Source organism: Sceloporus occidentalis, unplaced genomic scaffold (assembly GCF_023333645.1).
Source record: "Sceloporus occidentalis isolate IW3139 unplaced genomic scaffold, rSceOcc1.0.p SCAF_10, whole genome shotgun sequence".
Classification (NCBI taxonomy): domain Eukaryota; kingdom Metazoa; phylum Chordata; class Lepidosauria; order Squamata; family Phrynosomatidae; genus Sceloporus; species Sceloporus occidentalis.
In genome coordinates, this window is record NW_028316990.1 from 34,399,971 (window position 1) to 34,420,636 (window position 20,666).

Below are 20,666 nucleotides of genomic sequence, written 5' to 3' on the forward strand. Positions count from 1 at the left end.
GCTATTTTAGGGGATGCACTAAACCAGAACAGGTAGAAAAATTAGCAGGGGGACAACTGCCACCCCAAAGCATATGCTGCCTGAGGCCAACCCATCACCACCCCTTAAATATTATTGGAAAAATTATGTGAGAGAGCACTCCTTTGGATCTCTGTGCCTCAGAAAATCCACTTGGAACATTTCAACACTATTTCTCCACCACCTGAAGACGTTGTTTCTCCCAGAGCTTCTGATGATTGATTCTGCTAGCTCTTGGCCTCTGCTTTTAATCTAAATTTCTATCTGCCACCTGTGCATTTGGTTTCTAACGTTCATATTTCAACTGCATTTTCAAACATGGTGTTCTCTACCCGCCTTGAGTGGTTCAAGAACCAGAAAGTCAAGTATTCTTCAATAAATAAGAAATATTTAGGCCCTCAGGACAGATCGTGAACATGTTTGGACAAAGGCATTCTGCATCTTCTACAAGGAGATCTGCCATCCTAGGGCAAACCCAGAGCTTGGGAAAGTTATTTTTTTTGGATTACAGCTCCCAGAAATTCTACAAGTAGTTGATGCCTCTGAATCCGGGAGCTATGATTCCAAAAAAGAACTTTTCTGAGTTCCAAGCAAACCAACTGATTCCCATAGCCTACTATGGGATCGTATACGTGTTTGAACAAAGCTGTTCTTCATCTTCCACATCTTGGCCATGTCCAAAGGCAGCCAACATCTTGGGTCAACCCTGATTTGCAATGACAGGTTGGCATCAACTCTCCAAGGCTTCAAAAAGGGAAGGGAGAAGTGGGGAAGAGCTTTCCCAGTCCTGCCTGGAGATGCAAGATATTGAGCCTGTAATTTTCTGAATGCAACATATGTGCTCCACCACTGAGCTACAGCCCTTAAGTACTCAGCACCTTAACATTAGGAGGAACTTCCTGACAGAATATGCTGCCTTGAACCTCCTCCTTTGAAGGTTTTTAAACAGAGGCTGGATGGCCAACTATCATAGGGAGGACTTTGATAGTGTCTTCCTGCATGGCAAGGGGTTGGATTAGGTGGCCCTTGAGTTCCGTTACAACTCTTATGATTCTATACTTATGTGATCAATGGACAACTGACAGCTAAGGTGTTAAAACTGGCAGGTATTCACTCAAAAGCACTGTCTCTTTTGGCTGGCACAGAAGAGTCTAATTTTTTTACTTCTTGCCAGCACATGGGGAAATGTTTCCAGTGTAACACTGAACCTTCTCTCTTACTTAAGTGAATATTTAACTAAATTTCATGGCTCCATTCATGAAGAATTTTGTAACCAACATCTCATGACAATATTTCTGATGGTTCCTGCTTCTTCAGCCAGAAATAGTAATCTCCCTCCATGCACTCTAAATACAGTACCTATTCTAGGAGTATGAGAAACACTCTGGAGCAGAATTCAATGTGTCAGTCTGGAATATTGGTCTACTTCTTCAGATGCGAAGGGCTGCTGCTCGGTGGTTGAGCCCATACGTTGCATGCAGAAGGTCACACGTTCAATACCATGCATCTCTAGGTAAGACTAGGAAAGCTTTGCATCTGAGGAAGTAGACCAAGTCTACGAAAGTTTATAATACAACTTCTTTCATGGCAAGACCTCTAGAGCAAGTTTTTGATGCCACAGAGGGATGGCTGTGACAGACGGGGGGGGGGGGGGGGAGTTCCATCTCCACTAGTGTTGGCTACCAACATACACAGTTGGATCTTGGCTTCCACTATCTATTTCCCTGAAAATACATTTTCCCGCAGAGGCTGGAGAAGCAAAAATTTCAAGCCAGAAGTGGCAGTGCTCTCAAAGCAATGACTGACTAAACTCCAGTGAAAGCAAAGTCTTGCATTGACTCTGAAGCATCTATGAATGGGGTGTGGGAGGAAGAGTCAAGGCTGGTGGAGTGGGGGTACATATCTATGTCTTGCATACAGCTATTAATTCTTCCAGGGGATTAAATAGCCCCCAGTTCATGCACATGTGCAGCATCCAGGCACAGCAAGAAGTCTTGTCAGTTGTCTCACAAGAGGAACACTGGGGGAGATGAATGTCTTGGAGGCAGCAGAGGCTGGTACGATCACTGAAAGTGCAAAGGACAGCAGTCACTTAACCAGCTGAAGCTGAAAAAGTCCTAAGTATGTAAGATAGAGAATTCAGCTCAGTGGAAAGGACTGGAATGGTAAAGGAGCTGTCAGAGTGGGGAAAAACAGAGTTTATTGTGGGTTCCTTAATCCTCGCTCCGCCTTAAGATATCTTTTGCAGCATATTTTCACATGACAGCAAATCCTGGCTTACTGTGGATGAACCACATTTATTTATTTCCTTATCACTTTCATTTATATAACCCTGACTTTTCCCAAATGAGCTCAAGGTAATGTATATGGCTCTCCCACACTTTATGCTCACAACCCCCTTATGGCATAAGTCAGACAGGAAGAGAAAGAGAGTGGACTAACATTACCCAGTTAGGTTTCATGGCTCAGTAGGGTATAACCAGGATCGCCCAAATCCTAGTCCAACATGTCTCTGTTATTTCTTACAGTAGGAGTTTATTACATGGAGGAGATCGGGAGTTTATCCCATGAATATCCTGGAAAAATTGTAACGATACATGTAACGATTTCACACAACGTCACACAAAACCTACCATTAAAGTGGTCACAAGGAAGCATTAATGTGCATCTTTTTACTTTTGGGATTTCAGCACCAATGCATTTCTAATATCACTTTATTTGCACAATTGCGTGTTATAACCATTCACGCAATTACTTGCCATTTTTGCTTTATTTGCAGGATGCTTTAAATGCACTTTAGTCTCTCTTTAATGCCAAAATTAGTCCCTGTGTGATAAATTCCTAAATGAAAGGATGCTACTCCTGCCATCATCCCTGAGAGCCAGCCTTCTGGGCATCAAACTCTAACACTGTAACCTCCAACTGTATCAAAGAAAGTATAGTGGTCCCTCCACATTCGCTAGAATTGCACTGGAGGACCTACAAATATCTCTGATGTCTCACTAGAAACTTGCCCAGGAATCTTGTCCTGAATCACATAAAAGCGCATAAAAACAACAGCCTCTCGGAACAAACTGCTCCTCTTAATTCTGTAGCTTGCTTTTCCCCACCCTGTTTCTCTTTGCTATTTGAGTGAATGGCATTCGTGATTGTAATGCCTAGAGAAGTGTTCTCTCTAAGAATCTCCAGCGTGACATCTGACAGAAATTTACCACAGATTTCCGCTGGAGGACCTAAAGATTCCTAGAGAGAACATATTAATCAAATCCGTGAACCATCAAAGCCACAAAAGTCAAAGGCGCAAATCTGGAGGGCTGACTGTGCTATGAAATTGTCAAGATATACAAAATGTGTATATGCAATGATGAAGACTATTTATGAAACCTCAAAACAACCAAGTCTGGGTGTTTCAAAAGAGACATGCAATACACAATGTGGTGCACAGAAACAAATCAAAACAATGGATTTCAGCATCCCTATTGTTCTGGAATCCATTGTTCTGGTTTGTGTTGCATCTATACGTTTTGGGTATCTTTACAGTTTCATTGTACTTTCCTTGATCCAGTTGGAGGTTATAGTGTTCTGACTGTAGAGGGGTGATCACATAGCTGTCTTCCCAGCTATTTGTCAATTCATAAGTTTAAAACCGCAGGCAGAAGACAGGCGCCTGCTGAGCCTTCTCAGATTTGGTGACAAATTATAATCATGAATGCTATTCAATCAAGTAGCAAGCAGAAACAGGGCTTGGAAAAGCAAGCTGCGGAATTAAGAGGAACAGTTTGTTCCGAGAGGCTGCTGTTTTTATGCAGTTCAGGATAAACCCTGTTTAGAGAGGATTGTTTTCCCTTGATCCCAAAGCAACAGGCAAGTTTCTCGTGAGACATCAGATTGAAAGAGAGAGAGAGAGAGCATAGAATCATAGAATTAAATACAGAAGGTTTCAGTCAGTATTGCACCAGTGCCAGAGATTATGGTTGGAAGATAAGCTTAATTTGCTCTTTGACCCACTGATTGGGTCGGACATCAAACTGATGTTGATGTTTGATCGACATCAAACTCAGGATCAATAGCACCTCTATATATTTTTATCACTCATGCTGTCGTGTTTCTGATATGGTTGTGAATGTTGCAGAGTAAAGAAAACTTTGTTGTTGGTTGTTGTGTGCCTTCAAGTCGTTCTTGACTTATAGCGACCCCAAGGTAGACCTATCATGGTCACGTTTCATCCAGAACGGATTTGCTATCATTGCTCTCTGAGGCTGATATCTCACAAAAGTACAAATCCCAGAATGCCACAGCTTGGCTTTCCCAAACTAGCTTTTCAGGGGCCTCCCATCAATTGCCTTTCAATTGTATATTATATTTATTGTGGGTGGGAGGGTTTATGGGTTATGATGTTTTACTGTATTTTAATCTCGTTTTATCATTGTTAGCCACTTTGATCTGCTTGGAGAGGCGGCATATATATAAATATTATTACAATTATTATTATTATTGAGCCATGGCAGTTAAAGTGGTGTGAAACTGCACTAATTCTGCAGTGCAGATGCAGCCTCAGTCTCCTCCACTGATCTACAAATACTATGACAATTCTATGACAATTAAAGTAGCATGAAACTGATACTTGTATAGTATACATTAACCTATAGAATCATCCTCTGACACATGAAGTATCCAATGAAGTGGGATGTGTCTCAGAAGTATATATGATCTAGAGATGTATTTGTAGCCCACCCCCTTGCTCTCAGACTCCTCACACACAATCCATCCCTATTCAAAGATACCCACCCATCATAACATTGGGCATTTCTTCCCCAGCATATTTTAATACCTCCCAGGAAGTTAACAATAGGCCACCCATGCATCGGTCGCTGGAAAGTTTGGGGAATTTTATACAAAACCATAAATCAAAGCCTGTTCTCTAAGCTTACTGCAGGCTTGCAGCCAGACATGTTGTGGTGAGCAAAAGTAGAGAGGGCAAGAAAGCCTTGCAGAACAGCTGCAACATAATGTTGTTGTTGTGCGCGTGCCTCAAGTTGGTTCCAACGTACAGCGACCGCCCTAACCTATCAAAGGTTTTTCTTCCCAAGATTTGTTCAGAGGGAGTGTACCATTGCCTTCTTCTGAGAGCCAGCCTTTATGTTTCCATGGCTGAGCAAGGATTTGCACCTTGGTCTTCCAGAATCCTAGCCCAGCACTCAAACCATTAGACCACACTGGCTCTCTGTGACATACTTTAAGTAGCCAAATACTAGCGGCCTCTAATTATGACATGCTATATGCAACCCAAAGGTCCGGAGACAGAAGGACTCTGTGTACCATTGCTGGGAAATGCAAGCAAGAAAGGGGGATTGGGGTTATGATTTCATGCAGCTGCTTTTTCGGACTACTTCTCTCCAAACCTCTAAACTTGCATGGCCATAAACTGCTCAGATGCTTATGGCCATTACAGCTAGGGGTCATAGCTCTGAGTTGTACTATTGTGAAAGCATCTATATTTTTATCTTAATATGTACATTGAAAAGGGAACAAGGTTGAGGATAGAAGAGTATTAGCACCCTGAAGAGATGCAACAGCTCCTTCCCTCCATACACAGTAAAAAACAGCAGTACAAAGTTGGTAGGACCATGCCATGTAGTAGTTAGAGTGCTTGGGCAATGACTGTGGAAACCTGAGTACCAGCCGCCACACTCAGATATAAAGACCATGGCTGCATCCGCACTGCAAATATAATCCAGTTTGACACCACTTTAACTGCCATGGCTCAATGCTATGGAATCCTTGGAATTGTAGTTTGTTGTGGCACCAGAGCTCCCTGACAGAGGCGGCTAAACGTCTCACAAAACTACAATTTCCAGCATTCCATAGTATTGAGCCATGGCAGTTAAAGTGGTGTCAAACTGGATTATTTCTGCAGTGCAGATGCAGTCCACAATGTGATTTAGGGTTAGTCCCTCCCTTTTCCACCTTAGTCCATCTCTCAAGGCTGTTGTGAGTATGAAAGAGGGGAAAGCCGACTAAGGAGGAAAAATGGGAATGTAATGTAATTGCATAAATACACCCAACCCAGCTATACACAACCGAACACAAAACATTTCTGTTAGAACGGACGGATTAATCTTGCTAGCACATGCAAAAGGAGGGAGGCACAGGCTGCCGTTAAATCCCAATTTTCCATAGGACCTCAAGGAGAAATTTCTAGATTTTTGGCATACCTTTTGAAAGGCAGCTCCTAACAAAGAAAGCTTGACTGGCTAATATCAAACTTTACAGATCTCTTTTTGTCCAAAAAAGCACTGACTCTACTCTCTCCTCCATCCAGACTTTAGTGTGAGCCAAAACGATTATGCCTGCCATAACATTGTAGGTTCTTTGGCATTGTTTTCCTTTGCTTCATCATTTAGATCCTTTGTTGCATGTCCCTAAGTTTAACCTCGACTTATTCAAGGGTCATATCAATATCTATAATTTTGCCCCCAAAACCTGCCCTCGACTTATACATGAGGTTGACTTACAGTTGAGCATATACTGTCAATGCTCAATGCAATATTCCTGAATATGCCTTTCCATCCCTCTGTGATCTCTATATCCCTTGCTTTACTCTTTTTAAAGAGTACAAACATCTGTTCCCTGTTCAGTTTCCGAACTCCTTTCCGTCCCTGTATAAATACCTCCTGGACGTTTCCCACACCCTTTTACCATGCCTTTTCAGACCTGAAGAACATTCATGCCTTCTATTACAATACTGTTTGTCTTGGACATTTTTTCTTTTAAACCAACAACAACACTGAAACTGATTTACAACTCAGCACATTTCCTATGGGAATCCATCACTATGAAACTATTTTAACCTTGTGCTATTTAAAGGGACTGGGTAGTTTCTTTTTCTTTTTCCCCCTTCTCTAGGCCTTCAGTAAGATTCATTTGCTGTTTGCTTCATTTCAACCATCGTTGGGCTTGAAAAACAGTATGCGGTACAAGTGGGTTGTTTTATTACCATTATTTTAGAAAGAAGAAGGGGGACAAAAAGATCAAAATATAAAATCTTTGTTACTAATCTTAGCAGCTGATGGACAATGACTCCTACTGGGCATATAATTTTGGAAATGTTTATCCATTTTTAATATACCCTACAATTTGAGAAAGAACAAACTCACAGTCTGTTTAAAAACAACATCTTGATATATTTAGAACGGACAAGGAACAATTTCACCGAGTCAAAATCGTCCACACAACTTATACTTTTTTAACCGACGCAGCTAAAACTTTTCCATGCAAACTGATGATGGGAGTCCTAAGTGTTGCGATCCCCAAAAGTAACTTTTCAAAGCCCAGAGCTAGTGTCAACAGCTGTTTGCTCAGTCACCTACAGCAAGCGACTACTCTGAAAAACCTCTCCAAAGGTTCTGGTCCTCCGTGGATCACAGATCGCTAACAAAAGTATATCACTGACCAAGACAGCCAGTTTTTCATCCAGCAAGTTTGTGGTTGTTGTATACCTTCAAGTCATTTCCAATTAATAACAACCTAGCAGTGGTTCCCAAAGTTTGGTCCTCCAGCTGTTTTGGACTGCAACTCCCAGAAGCCCCAGCCAACTTGGCTAACAGTCAGTCCTGGGAGCTGAAGTGAAAAACATCTGGAAGACCAAAGTTTGGGGAACCACGGATCAAAGGCAACCAACCCTATTGCAGAGTTGCCTTGGCAAGATTTGTCCAGATAGGGGCTGCCATTGCCTTCCTCCGAGGCTGAGAAAGTGTGACTTGCTCAAGATCACCTAATAGGTTTCCATGGCCAAATAAGAATTCGAACCCTGGTCTCCGGAGTCATAGTCCAGCACTCAAATCACTACACCACACTGCCTCTCCCAAGTAGCTTTTACAACTTTATTTGCAAAGCTGGTTTGGCTCATCTTATCCTACTTCATAACTAAACAGTAAGTAACCAAAGTAATAGTCTTCTTGCAGCCTATTGCATCTGTGGCAAACATGATTTTGCACTGTTGAGGTTTGTTAAATATATATATATATATATATATATATATATATATGTTTTAAAAATAATCAATAACCTTAGGGTTGCCATAAATTGGAAATGACTTGAAGGCACACAACAACAACAACAACAACAACAACAACAACAACAACAACAACAACAGAGAACGCCTCTAGTGCACAAATCCCTAGAGTACAAATCCCAGGATTCCAGAGGATGCAGCCAATGTTGATGTAAGTAGAGCAAGGGGCAGATCTCCAGATGTTGCTAGAATGACATTCCCAGCAGCAAGCCAATGATGAGGAATGCTGGTAACTGCAGTCCCACAACATTTGCCCAGCCCTAAGAAACACAGAAAGAAATCATCACCACCAGCTGACACTAGAGCAGAAGTAAATCCCCGTTGAAACCCCCCTGCGATGGTTAACTTCTTAAATCTGTGAAGATGCAGAGTTAGGTCACCTCTTCCATCTTTCCAGGTAACTTCTGTTCTTGCAAGCTCTGCAAGACTTAATCCAGAGGCCTCTCCTCAGGAAGACTTGGGCAGAATGAACACATCACCTTCTGATAAAAGGAGTTGACACATCACCTTCTAATAAAATAGTAACACATTTTTGAAGACACTCACCTTTACTGAAGGTGGGCTTGAATCCCTTCTCCCACCTTACATGAAAGTGAGCCTTTTTGAAACTCGGTTGGCATAATATACCCTCCAACTATCAATATGTGAACTGTCCTGATTAATCCTCTATCCGCCCATCTTTCCAGCAACCTTTTAAATGCCCTACAGTTCTCCCTCTGCCTCTCACTTCCCCGCTTTGTCCTTGCTGGCTTACTTCAATTGCTGCATTATAAAAGTAGTTTGCACTCCATTAACTCAGCCTTCCCAGTAGGCTCAGGCAAAAGCAAACTGCTGCAGCATTTCCTATCTGATGCATTCTTCCTTATTAATAACCTTTCCCATCTTGACCACACTCTGATGTTGCTTGGCCCCATGTGTCCCAGTTTTCATCTGTTAAATGTTGGAGGATGGTGATTTGAGTATTGGCCTACGACTCTGGAGACCAGGGTTCGATTCCCATTTGTCCATGTCAACCCACTGGGTGTCCTTGGGCAAGTCACACTCTCTCAGCCTCAAGGGAAGGCAATGACAAACCTCCCCTGAACAAATCTTGCCATGAAAACCTTAGTGTCACCGTAAGCTGGAAATAACATGAAGGTGCACAATGCAACATATATGCAAGGATTTCCCTCCCAAATATGCACGCATGCAAAAACCAGGCTGCCAATAGTAATAATAAATAAATAAATAAATAAATAAATAAATAAATAAATAAATAAATAAATCCTTGTCTTGGCATCCATTACTGGAGCAAAGCAGGAGGCAAGCCTGATTTAGAAAGCAATCAGTCCTTTACAGAATGACTCAAATCAGCAGCTGAGAGAAAGGTGAGAGAAAGGAGAAGAGAGCGGAGGAAAGAGGAACAGGGTTGTACAAAGGAGGAGGAAGAAAGGCTGGCAAGGGGTTTTTTCCATGTCACCCTCCACCAGCTTCTTTAAAAATAGCTCTGGGAAGGACAGGTGTTCCCCTACCAACTGGAGAGTAACCAACACAGCAGCAGCAGCAGCTTCTGGGGAAGCAAGTCAGCCAAAGAGAGAGAGCAAGGCTGCAAGGAAACAAGGGCACTGTTTGCAAGGAAGGAGGGAAGGGGGAAAGCTGCCCTAAAATGTCTTTGGGCCCAATCTTCTCTTCCTCCACCTCCCAACCTCCTTCTCCTGGCATCCAGTTGCTAAGGGGCTGACACCAGAACTAATCTGTTGCATAACCAGTCTCCCTGCAGAAGAAGAGAAAAAGCACACAAAAAAGGACTAGGAGAGAGAGGTTATTTTGGGGGAGGGGGGAGGAAAAGAAAGAAAGAAAGAAAGAAAGAAAGAAAGAAGGAAGGAAAAAAGGAAATAGGATAGAATCTTTATTACAATCATAGATCAGCACAAAGGGGATACAGAATAAAGGAAGGTAAAACACTAAGGTTAAAGAAGTAGGAAAGAAAGAAAGAAAGAAAGAAAGAAAGAAAGAAAGAAAGAGGTGGGAGCGAAAGAAGGAATAGACTAGGATAGAGTCTTTATTATGGTCACAGACCATCACAAAGGAGAGATAGAGTAAAGGGAGATAAAAACACAGGTTAAGGAAGGAAGGAGTGAGGGGAGGGAAAAAAGAAGAAAGGAAGGAAAAGAAAGAGGAAGAAGGTGTAGAATAGAATTTTTACTGCAGACATAGACCAGCACAAACAAAAAGGTGATACAGAATAAAAGAAGGTAAAAGACACAGGTTAAGGAAGGAGGGAAGAAAAAAGACAGAAAGAAAGAAGAGGAAGGAGTAGAATAGAATTTTTATTACAATTACAGATCAGCACAGATAAAAGGGGGACACAGAATAAACGAAGGTAAAACACAGGTGAAGGAAGGAAGGAAGGAAATGAAAGAAAGAGGAAGGAAAGAGCAGAATTATTTATTACAGTCATAGATAAAAAGGGGATACAGAATAGAAGAAGGTAAAAAGACAGGTTAAGGAAGGAGGAAGGAAAGAAAGAAAGAAAGAAAGGAAGGAAGGAAGAGGAAGGGAGGGGAGGAGAATAGAATACAATACTGATTATGGTCAGAGACCAGTATAGATAAAAAGAGGATACAGAATAAAAGAAGGTAAAAACACAGGTTAAGGGAGGAGGAAGGAAGGAAGGAAGGAAGGAAATAATGAAAGGAAGGAAGGAAATAATGAAAGGAAAAAAGGACAGAATAAGCCATCTAGGAACCACAGGAAAAACGAGATTTGCCTAGCCTTCTCCCTTTATGTATTAATTTTAAAAATGCCATCCAACCCTTATTCTCTGGGGCCAGGCCTTCTCTTGCCATGACTGAGATTGCAAACAAAAGAGAGAGGCTATTGATCAAGCATGCGATAGATAGATAAGTAAATATATACATAAATACACTTTGCTTTTTTGTTCTGGCCATGTGCAATTTTGCAAAAGCAAGCAGCACAAGAAGAGAAGAAGGAGTTTCCCCAAACCATGCACTCACAATACCCCCCCAAAAAAAGATCCCTATTATTGATTATTGATTAATGATTACCATTGAGGCGGACGGTGAACTGCCTCCTCTTGCGGTCGTGCTCCACTTGGATGGGGCAGCTGGGCTCCAGGAGGTTGAGCTGGGGAGGCTGGGCTGCTGCTTGGGCCATTTGCTTGGCCAGCAGGACCAATGGTTACAGCACAAAGAGCCAAGAGGAAAAGACAAGAGAGCAAGCCAGCTGGTCTGCCCTTTCTTTCCCAGGGTTATGGAGCAGGCTTCCTTGGTGGCTGCTCAGCAGCTTGGCTGGCAGTCAATGGGGACCCAGGACTAGAGGCAGCAGCAGCAGCATCCCAATCCCTGCCTGGAACAGCAGCAAAGAAATAAATAATGTTTTAGAAAAGAGGAGAGGATAAAAGGCCAGGAAATCAGCTGTGAGGTCACGTGCCACCCCTCCCAGCCAATGGCTGCCCAGCTGTTTTGTTTTGATACATTCCAGGCGACTCTTAAAGGGAGATGGTCCCTAAGCCTCTGTCTTTTAAAATCATTATTATTATTATTATTATTCCTCTGCCACCTTCTCCCTTCCCTCCATCAGCAGCTTTGCAATGATGTCTGCAAAAGGTTTGTTTAAAAAAACAAACAGGTTGTGCATTTTTAAAGCAATGCACAAGAACATCCAAAAAATGTACATTTAAAAAAATAATGCACAATCCACATTTTTAAAAGAGCAAAGTACTATAACATCCAACGTCCACATTTTTATAATGCACAATCCACATTTTTAAAGAGCAAATTGCAATAATATCCAACATCCACATTTTTAAAATTCCACATTTTCCTAAAAAAGCAAAGTACAACAACATCCAATATCCACATTTTTTAAAAATGCAAAAATCCACATTTTAAAAAAGCAAAGTATAACAACATCCAACATCCACATTTTTTAAAATGCACAATCCACATTAAAAAAAAACCCAAAGTACATCCAAAATCCACATTTAAAAAAAATAATCACAATCCATTTTTTTAAAGAAAAAGAAAAGGACACTTAGACCCAACATCCACAAAACCAGTGATATATCTTTATCAGGACAACCAAAATGCGCGAAATCCATGTTGCAAGCTTTTGAAGCTCTGCTGGCTTCTTCGTCAGGGAAAGCTGTTCAAAACAATACAGGAGGGGAGGAAATCATGTTTAGCCGCATAACCTAGCCACAAAACATGCGTTTTGAAGATGTGTTTGTGATCTGGAGTTTTACAAGGTCTTTAGCATTCTCTGCCAAAGCCTCACAAAACTATAAATCCCAGGATTCTGTAGTTAAAGTGGTGTCAAAATGCATTATTTCTACTGTGTTGGTGCATGCTGTCATGTTTAACTCTTGGAAACCTCCGTTCCAAAAAGGTACACATGCAAGGTGTTTCCTATGGAGCAGATAAAAATGAAAGGGAGAGAATCTAGTCTAAACAAAGATGGCTTTTTCTTTCTTAAAAAATAAGATTTGGGGCAGTTTGTTCGGACACTAAGAGCTGATCTGGGTGCATACCGTCCATGTCATTTAAATGCTTTATCATGCCGAACATACGAAAACAAAAATAATGACCACAGAAGAAATACACAAGTTCAGTCTTGATAACGAAGAAATTGAAATACACTCATCCCTCCATATTTGCGGCTTTGAAATTTGCAGATTTGAATATTCACAGATTTGATGAATATGTTCTCTCTAGGAATCTCTAGGTCTTCCAGTGCAACTCTATGGTCAACTTGAACTAAAGGTTGCACTGGAAGAGCTAGAGATTCCTAGAGAGAATGCTCTACTAGGCCTTTGTAGCTCCTCCAGCGCAATTCTATGGTCAGTGTTGACCACAGAGTTGCGCTGGAGGACCTAGAGATTCCTAGAGAGGTGTCCTCTCAGGTAAAAACATGGTGTTTTTGTTATTTGCGGTCTTTCCATACTCATGGGGATATTTCTCTTGGGACTCATTCCCACTTACAAAAAAAGTGGTTTGCAATCCAAATCGATGGATCGATTCGACAGCAGAGCATGGTTCCCACTACATTTGCCCCAATTGCATTTCCCCCCCTGTAAAATAACCCACTTGTGGTTCACATTCATGAATGAATCGATTCGAAATGGCCCCGCTCCAACCGGCCAAAGGGCAAATTTAAATAAATTTTGATCTGCGTCTGGTTCGCACTTGCACAGAATCGATTTATCCAAAAAGACGTGGAAAACATCAGTGTCATAAAGACGCGGGTTAAATGGGTCTAGCACATGGCTTCAGCGATTCGGTTCAAGTGGGAACCAGGGTAATTTGAAACGGTTCAAACTGAATTGCGATCCGGTTTAAAAGGTAGTGGGAATCAGGCCCTGGTCTAATCAGAGCTTGGAAATTAGACATTTCTCTTGGTCTAATGCTTTGGGCCCCACAACAAACTCCGACTCCCACAATTCCATAGCCTTGAGCCAAGGCAATTAAAGCGGTGCCAAACCGGGTTATTCCTCCAGTGTGGATGCAGCCCAAGCCACAAATAATCAAAACCGCAAAAGTCAAAACCGCAAAAGTAGACAGCTGGATGTATTCAGGCCCTTCAGTGGGTCATGGCAAGTTGTTATTCTAGGTAGACCAGGGTCCTTTCTCATCTCCCCTCCCTAGAGATTCACAAGGTCAGCCAGGCTGTTCCCTTTTGTGTGTGCATTCTTCGGAAAGAGCCCTTGACAGCGAAGAATTTCTGGAATGGAGATGGCTGAAGAATGTGAAAACCTCCCAGCTTGCGCATGCTATTTATTCATGGGGCTCAATTATTCCATCCTACTCCTCCAACAAGGCCGCCTCACCCAGATACAAACAACAGACAGGGTTGTTGCCGTGCCCTCCAACATTTCACAGATCAAAACCAGGACACATGTGGGGCGAAGTAACATCAGAGTGTGGTCAAGACACACTTTTTTGTACCACGGAGATGCAGATCTCCACAGTAATGCAATACCAAATCGATGTTTCCACTATGTTTACCATGATCGAATCTCTCCAAGGCATTTGAAACTGGCCTGGCATTCACACTGGTGCCACTTCGCATCAGCATGGCGGTGCCTCATGGCCAAGAACGATTACAACAATCCAGATCGATTTGGTAGCGCATTCACACTACTGAAGATCCAGATTGCTCCAGCCCTAAAAAAAAGATGCTGTTAGGTACCCAGTGCAAAATGCACCGGGTTAAATGGGTTTTCCACCTCCCCCCACCGCAAACCATGCCACGTGCATTTGAGGCCAATGTGAACATTTCGGAAATAATCTGGTTTCGCACTGGGTTATTTCCGTAGTGTGAATGGGCCCACTATTGATGAGGAAGAACAGACAATTTCGGATATGAAAAGAGATTCCACCTAAACATTTGTTTGACAGTGAAATACATTGCCTTGGAGAACGGTGTAGTCTCCTTCATTGGAGGTCTTTAAACAGAGGCTGGATGGTCATATTTTGGGAGTGCTTTGATTGTGTTTTCCTGCATGGAATGTGGTCTCTTCCAAATCTGTGATTCTATGAACCCTACTGCCAAAAGAGGTCCATCACTTTGGATAGTTCCTTGAAAGTTCACGATGGATTTGTTCAGAAGTTCAGAATGGATTTGTGAAACAACCATCTTCCACTACAGTAGGCTGGCCCCATTGAGGCTGGGGCTTTGAGATTATCAGCGGATCCAGGAAACTCAAGAATCAGACACAAAACTCTACGTTTTTACCCCAGTGATAACTTTTCTCTAACTGTCAATACTTATTGGGGTCTTGACTATCCTACAGCTCATTCAGTATGAGTTTTATTATGCAAGAGGGTTCAAGTAGAAGCTTAGCTGTTATAACCTCCATACTGTTTTATAATTATATGGCTGCCAGCATGCAAACTGAAGAGGGATCCTGTACTTTTAATGGTTGTGCAAAAGAGGGTATTTCAGGAGAGACTGCTTGTGCAACAAGCCCATGATCCTCAATGACAAGCAGCACCTGCTGAAATCCCCTCTTCTATACATACGTTAAAGGTTCAAAAATCACCAAACATGACTAAAAAGGTTTGGCTTCCTCCTTGGGGCATCAGTTGATGTCAATCTCCAGTTAAGTCCAATGCAAATGTATGCCACATTTCTGTCACGATTCACTCAGCAGCACTAGGTGGCAGAATGAGCATGAATGAACGCTGTGCTCTGAAGTTTGACACAGCTTTAACTGCCATGGCTCCATGCTAAATAATCTTGATATTTGTAGTTTCAGGGGACACCGCCACTCTTTGGCAGAGAAGGCTAAAGACTTGTAAGGTTACAAGTCAAAATATTCTACAGGATGGAGCTACATCACTTAAAAGTGGTGTCAAACGGCATTATTTCCACAGTAAAAGTGCACCTTGTGCTCTCAACAGCAGTGTCACCATAGGGATGCGGACCGCACCAGGTGACATCCAGAGAGGGGTGACATTAATGCTCCTCAAACACAAACTTTTGGGCAGAAATGGGTTGTGGCATTCATTTGCTTCCCTTTCAAAGGCTTTAAGAGATAGAAGGAGTGGGGCGAAGCTCAGTGGGAGGAGAAAGGAGAGGCCCCATAATTTTTTAAAATTATAATTTCAAATTTCAAAATTTAATTTTTAAAAAATTGACTGTTTTAAAAAATTATTATTTTAATTTTTCTTTAGAAACATCACATTTCAACCGAATCTTCACTATGTCTATGTAAATACATTTAGGTTGTGCGCATGATATTGTAATTTGAAGGTATAATTTTAATTTTGCTGGGTGTCTATACCACAACTATTAGCATTACATTCAGTAGTGTACAGTCCACCCTCACAGGGATCCGTTCCGAACCTCCTCGCATATGGGGAAAAGAGCATATGCTCAAGCCCCATAGAAAATAATGGGGTGTGTGCTTGAGATGGGGTGTGCGATGCACAGTGCAAATATGCACCTCATTGCGTCTGCTGAGGCTTGCCTTCTGTGTAAGTTCAAAGCTATGGAAGGTGAGCCTGCCTATGGGGAGGGCCGTTTGTATATGGGAATTACAATTTATGAGTAACATTAGTGCAAAAGAGCATTAATAAAATAATAAATAAATAAATTTTTTATTTTTATACCGCCCTTCCATAGATCAGGGCGGTTGACAGCAAAATATCAAACAACATATACATCAGGGTTAAAAACAATTACACACAAACAGAATAAAACCCCCATTTTATTTAGCATTGCTAAGGATTTTGTATGGTGTGAAATGGGAGAAGGTCAATTGGGTGGTGACACCATGAGGTACCGCACCGGGTGACACCAATCCTAAGGACGCCACTGGCTCTCAGCAAGTTCTTGCCTTTTTGCTTATTTTTGTGTGTATTTGTGAGAGAATGCAACATGTGTAGTTACACTTCCTTTGCTGGGAACCCCAGCCACAAAACTCGGAAGGTGTGTCAATATAGGGGATTTCCTTCCACTACCCAATACCACTTCCGAGAGGGGACTTTCCTGAGGACCAGCATAAGATCTGAGATCGGAAACTGTTAAACTCTTATTCTTCACTCGCTAAAGTCTTGATCATCATCATCATCATCCCTTCCCAAGCTGCTATTTTCAATCAGAAAAGTTTCAAAGTCGCGTATGTTAAACCTGACGCACCCCAGGCCTGATGGAAAGCAGTCTCTCTTGTGCCATTATGGCATTTGCGTTTTTAAAATCCGAGCAACATTTTCCAAACTTATTTTGGGCTTTTACCACTCTCATTCTGAAGTATTCAAAAATATTTTGGTCCTGCTCCAGGAGGAATATGTTAAAAAAAATACTGATACGTTTTTTATTTCTTGTGTGTCTGTATATGTGTGTTGCACTTATAGGAGGTTGGATCAGATGGTCTTCAGGATCCCTTCTGTGATTCTTCATCCCTAAAATATGGTGACGAGTGGAGTTGCAGTAGCAAAAGCTATAGTCTTGGGCGATGGGGGTCTCCAGAGCTAAAAAGGGTTTGTTTGCTTTTTTAAAAATCAAATTGTGTTGTGGAATAACACGATAGCAAAAGATAACAGTCCTGCCTACTCAGTGTCAAAGACAAGATGACATGATACAGACAGAAGGCCATTTGGAGTCATCTGGGAAAGGAGCCAGGATTAACAATGAGATGAGCAGTTTATTCCAAAGATTACTGCCTGAAGCCGGCGGACAGTGCAAATGGCTGTTATAATGTTATTGGGATCGTCAATAAACGGGAATCACATTTCATAAAAAGAGCAATGTGCCTGATTATTTCTAATTTTTGATGTAGTTTCTCCCTAACAGCCGCTGTCTCCCGTCCACTCTTTTAGCCTTAGGATCAATGGTGGCTGGCATCTTCCATGTCGGAGCAAGGGCTTGGGATTTAAAGTCGAGATTTTAAAGGCACCGAACTGTGTCTCCAAAAGAAAGTCTGTATTTTGGATAGCTCCTTTACATTTCAGTTGCAGAACCTGAGTTGCCTCCACTGACATGGTAGTCATCAGTTGCCACTGGTTTTGTTGCTGTTGTTGTTGTGTGCCTTCAAGTCATTTCTGACTCAGATTCACCAGTTGAATAGGAAACTTGCAAAATCACTTATACGATCGATGTTGTGCTGGTGGGCTATAGACTGAGGAATCTTGGCTTGCTCAAAAAATAACATGCCAAATAGCTGAAAAATTATCTTGTCTGTTTGCTCCTGTGCCTGCTTTGTATTCAGTCACTTTTTCTAGAAACGTGCCACAAATAGCTCCTTACAGAAGGCAGTTAGCTGGAATCAAAATACTGTAGTCCAAAGTCAAGATGCTATGAAAGTATGTTCATAGCCAAGGTGGAAGGATGCACAAAAGGATAGTCAGAAGAAGCAGTTGCCGGAAGTCACCAGGATCCAAGCTGAGCTATAGTCAGCCCTCCATATCCACCGATTTTGTATCTATGGATTCAACCATCCACAGTTTGAATATATATATATATATATATATATATATATATATATATATATATTACAAAAAGCAAACCTTGAACTTATTTCATATAAAAGACGCCATTTTACTGTGTGTGTGTTGTGTGCTTTCCAGTTGTTTCTGACTTATGAAGATTATAAGGCGAACCTCTCATGGAGTTTTTTCTTGGCAAGATGTGTTCAAAGGGGGTTTGCCATTGCCATCCTCTGAGGCTGAGAGAGTGTGACTTGCCCAAGGTCACCAAGTCGGTTTCATGGCTGAGCTGGGAATTGAAACCTGGTCTCCAGAGTCATAGTCCAACGCTCAGACCACGAGACCACACTGGCTCTCGCCATTTTACTGCATCACTTTATTCATTGGGACTTGAGCATCCATGGATTTTGGTATCCATGGGGGTCCTGGACCCTAACCTGAGCAAATACCAAGGACCACTGTAAATTATTTTTAAGGCATCGCAATGAGCGATGCAACAAACATAGCTCAGCGTTAAATGGGAAGAAGGCCTTGCTTGGCCATCATCTGGGACAGCCCAATTCATTTTGCTGCCTGGGGCAAAGGACAAAAATGACTCTGAGCATTTGAATGCTTCCTCTCTTATGGAAGATTATTCTCCACATGCAATCCATGACCAGATAGATCTGCAGCTGAAAGAGCTTTTTTCCCTCCCACTCTTTTCGGTTCCTGCTGAAGTGAATAACTCCACACCCACGCAGGTTGCCACCTGAACATTTCCACCCCGGGCTCATGTTTCCCTTCCGTCTTTCCTTTTCCTGCACATCTTTCTGACTCAGCCCTCTCCATAAATCCGAAAGAAGACATCCATGCCCTCCCAACAGTTCGCAAATAAAAACTGGGACATGTGCTCCCGAGCAGCATTAGACTGCGATCCAGGCTGCAAACAATATTAATGAGGGAGGACTCTGAGGCTAAGAGAGGATGCAGCAGTTTGCTTTTGCTTGAGCGGACGGGGAAGGACAGGACTCTGCTCCCTCCTCACCTCTGCCCCCCATTAAGTTAACTGAGTGTAAACTACTTTTGCAATTTTTATTTAGGGCTCATTCAGACATTTTTCTTAGCGCGACTATGCAAATAATCTCACTCATGCATTGCAGTTTTGTTGTTCACCATATATATGTTTAAAATCAGAATTACATCTATGCACATCTCCATGAATTTGGTTGCTCTCTGAATAAAGATGGAGTCGATGATGCAGATGTATTCGAAACACGTTCAAGGCATACCGGGTTTTATCCCAGGTCTGTTTACACTGGTTATTCACACAATGTGAATCCCTTAGGATAATCACAGGGGGAAAACCAAAATCAGTTGTCCCGACTTGAGCCTTTCAAGTCGTTTCTCTATGGTGAATTTTATTGTGGGGTTTTCTTGGCAAGATTTGTTCAGAGGAGGTTTGCTATTGCCTTCCCCTGAGGCTGAAAGAATGTCACTTGCCCAAAGTGACCCATGGCTGAGCCCGGAGTTGAACCCTGATCTCCAGAGTCGTAGTCCATACTCAAACCATTATGCCACGCTGGCTCTTTAATAGGATAATCTCTGACAAACTGGGACAGGTAGGAGGTATGCAGAGCAACATACATTTTGGGAATATACACATCATTGGGAATGGGGAGAAGAGTACATTTTATTTCTCCTGTGCAGCAAGGCTAGAGACGAAGCCAACCAGGCCTCTTGTGGGAAGGAGTTTCACAGTCTCAACGAAGCACTTTGCCAGGAAATGCTTTTTGTCCTGGTTCTGTATGGATTTTGCAATAAAACATAACTTGGGCAATGAAAGCACCCTCTTCTATGTGTTTGAGGGGGATTACATAGACTAATATTTGCTACAAACCTGAGGCTTGTATTTGCGTGGTGGGCTTTCAGAGGCTTTTGCTCTCATTTTTCTCTGTGACTGTGCAAGGACTTCAACCATGAACATGGTTAGCAAGAGAAGTTCCCTTGAAACAGACACACATCCGGTTACGTAATGATTCCAACCATCTTGATAATGTTTGTGGCCTCTGCGATGTCGCGGGGGAAGATTGAGATCATCTGGGTGACTACACTTCGCCGGTAAAGATTTTAGTCGGTGACACTTCTGCAATTTTCCCTTGCAGAGCTTAAATCTTTCCTTGCCGAGCTTTGGGAATTGCAGTTTTTTGGACTCTCTAAATCCCGCACTTGGCACACCAATGGTCAGCACTCTCCTTTCTTATTCATTTGGCTTTATGGGTTTTTATTGATTAAATGTATATGCTGCTTTTCCTCTGAGAAGCTTAAGATGAAGCCCCTGCTCCAGCCTTTTATTCTTACAACAACCCTGCAAGGTATGAGAGAGTGGGGGTCTTATTGAAAAAGAAGTCATCCCTTGGGGAAAGTCAAGAATGCAATTTGTCCAGGAAGCAACAACCCTTCCTTATTTTCTTATCCATCCAGCCTTTTTTGTAATTCGCTTTGATTCCTCTGTGAAAAAGCAGAATATAAATAAATGTTGTTGTTGTTTCGTGTGAGCACAAAGTTATGCCTGCTGGGATTTTTTAAGTTCTTTGGCATTATTTTCCTTTGCTTCATCCTTTAGCTCCTTGGTTACATGCCCCTAAGTTTTACCCTCGACTTATCCA

At 42.1% G+C, this 20,666-nt stretch overlaps 1 protein-coding gene across 4 annotated transcripts in view; it reads right to left on the bottom strand.

The window, feature by feature from the left end:
- NATD1 (N-acetyltransferase domain containing 1) overlaps window positions 1-20,666 on the bottom strand; it is a 159,354-nt gene that overhangs the window by 9,197 nt on the left and 129,491 nt on the right. For all 4 annotated transcript variants that reach the window (XM_089540792.1, XM_089540793.1, XM_089540794.1 and 1 more), the window contains one exon: window positions 11,140-11,436. In XM_089540792.1, coding sequence (XP_089396918.1) covers window positions 11,140-11,248 — 109 coding nt within the window. In that variant the 5' untranslated portion in view covers window positions 11,249-11,436. The remainder of the gene's footprint in view (window positions 1-11,139; window positions 11,437-20,666) is intronic.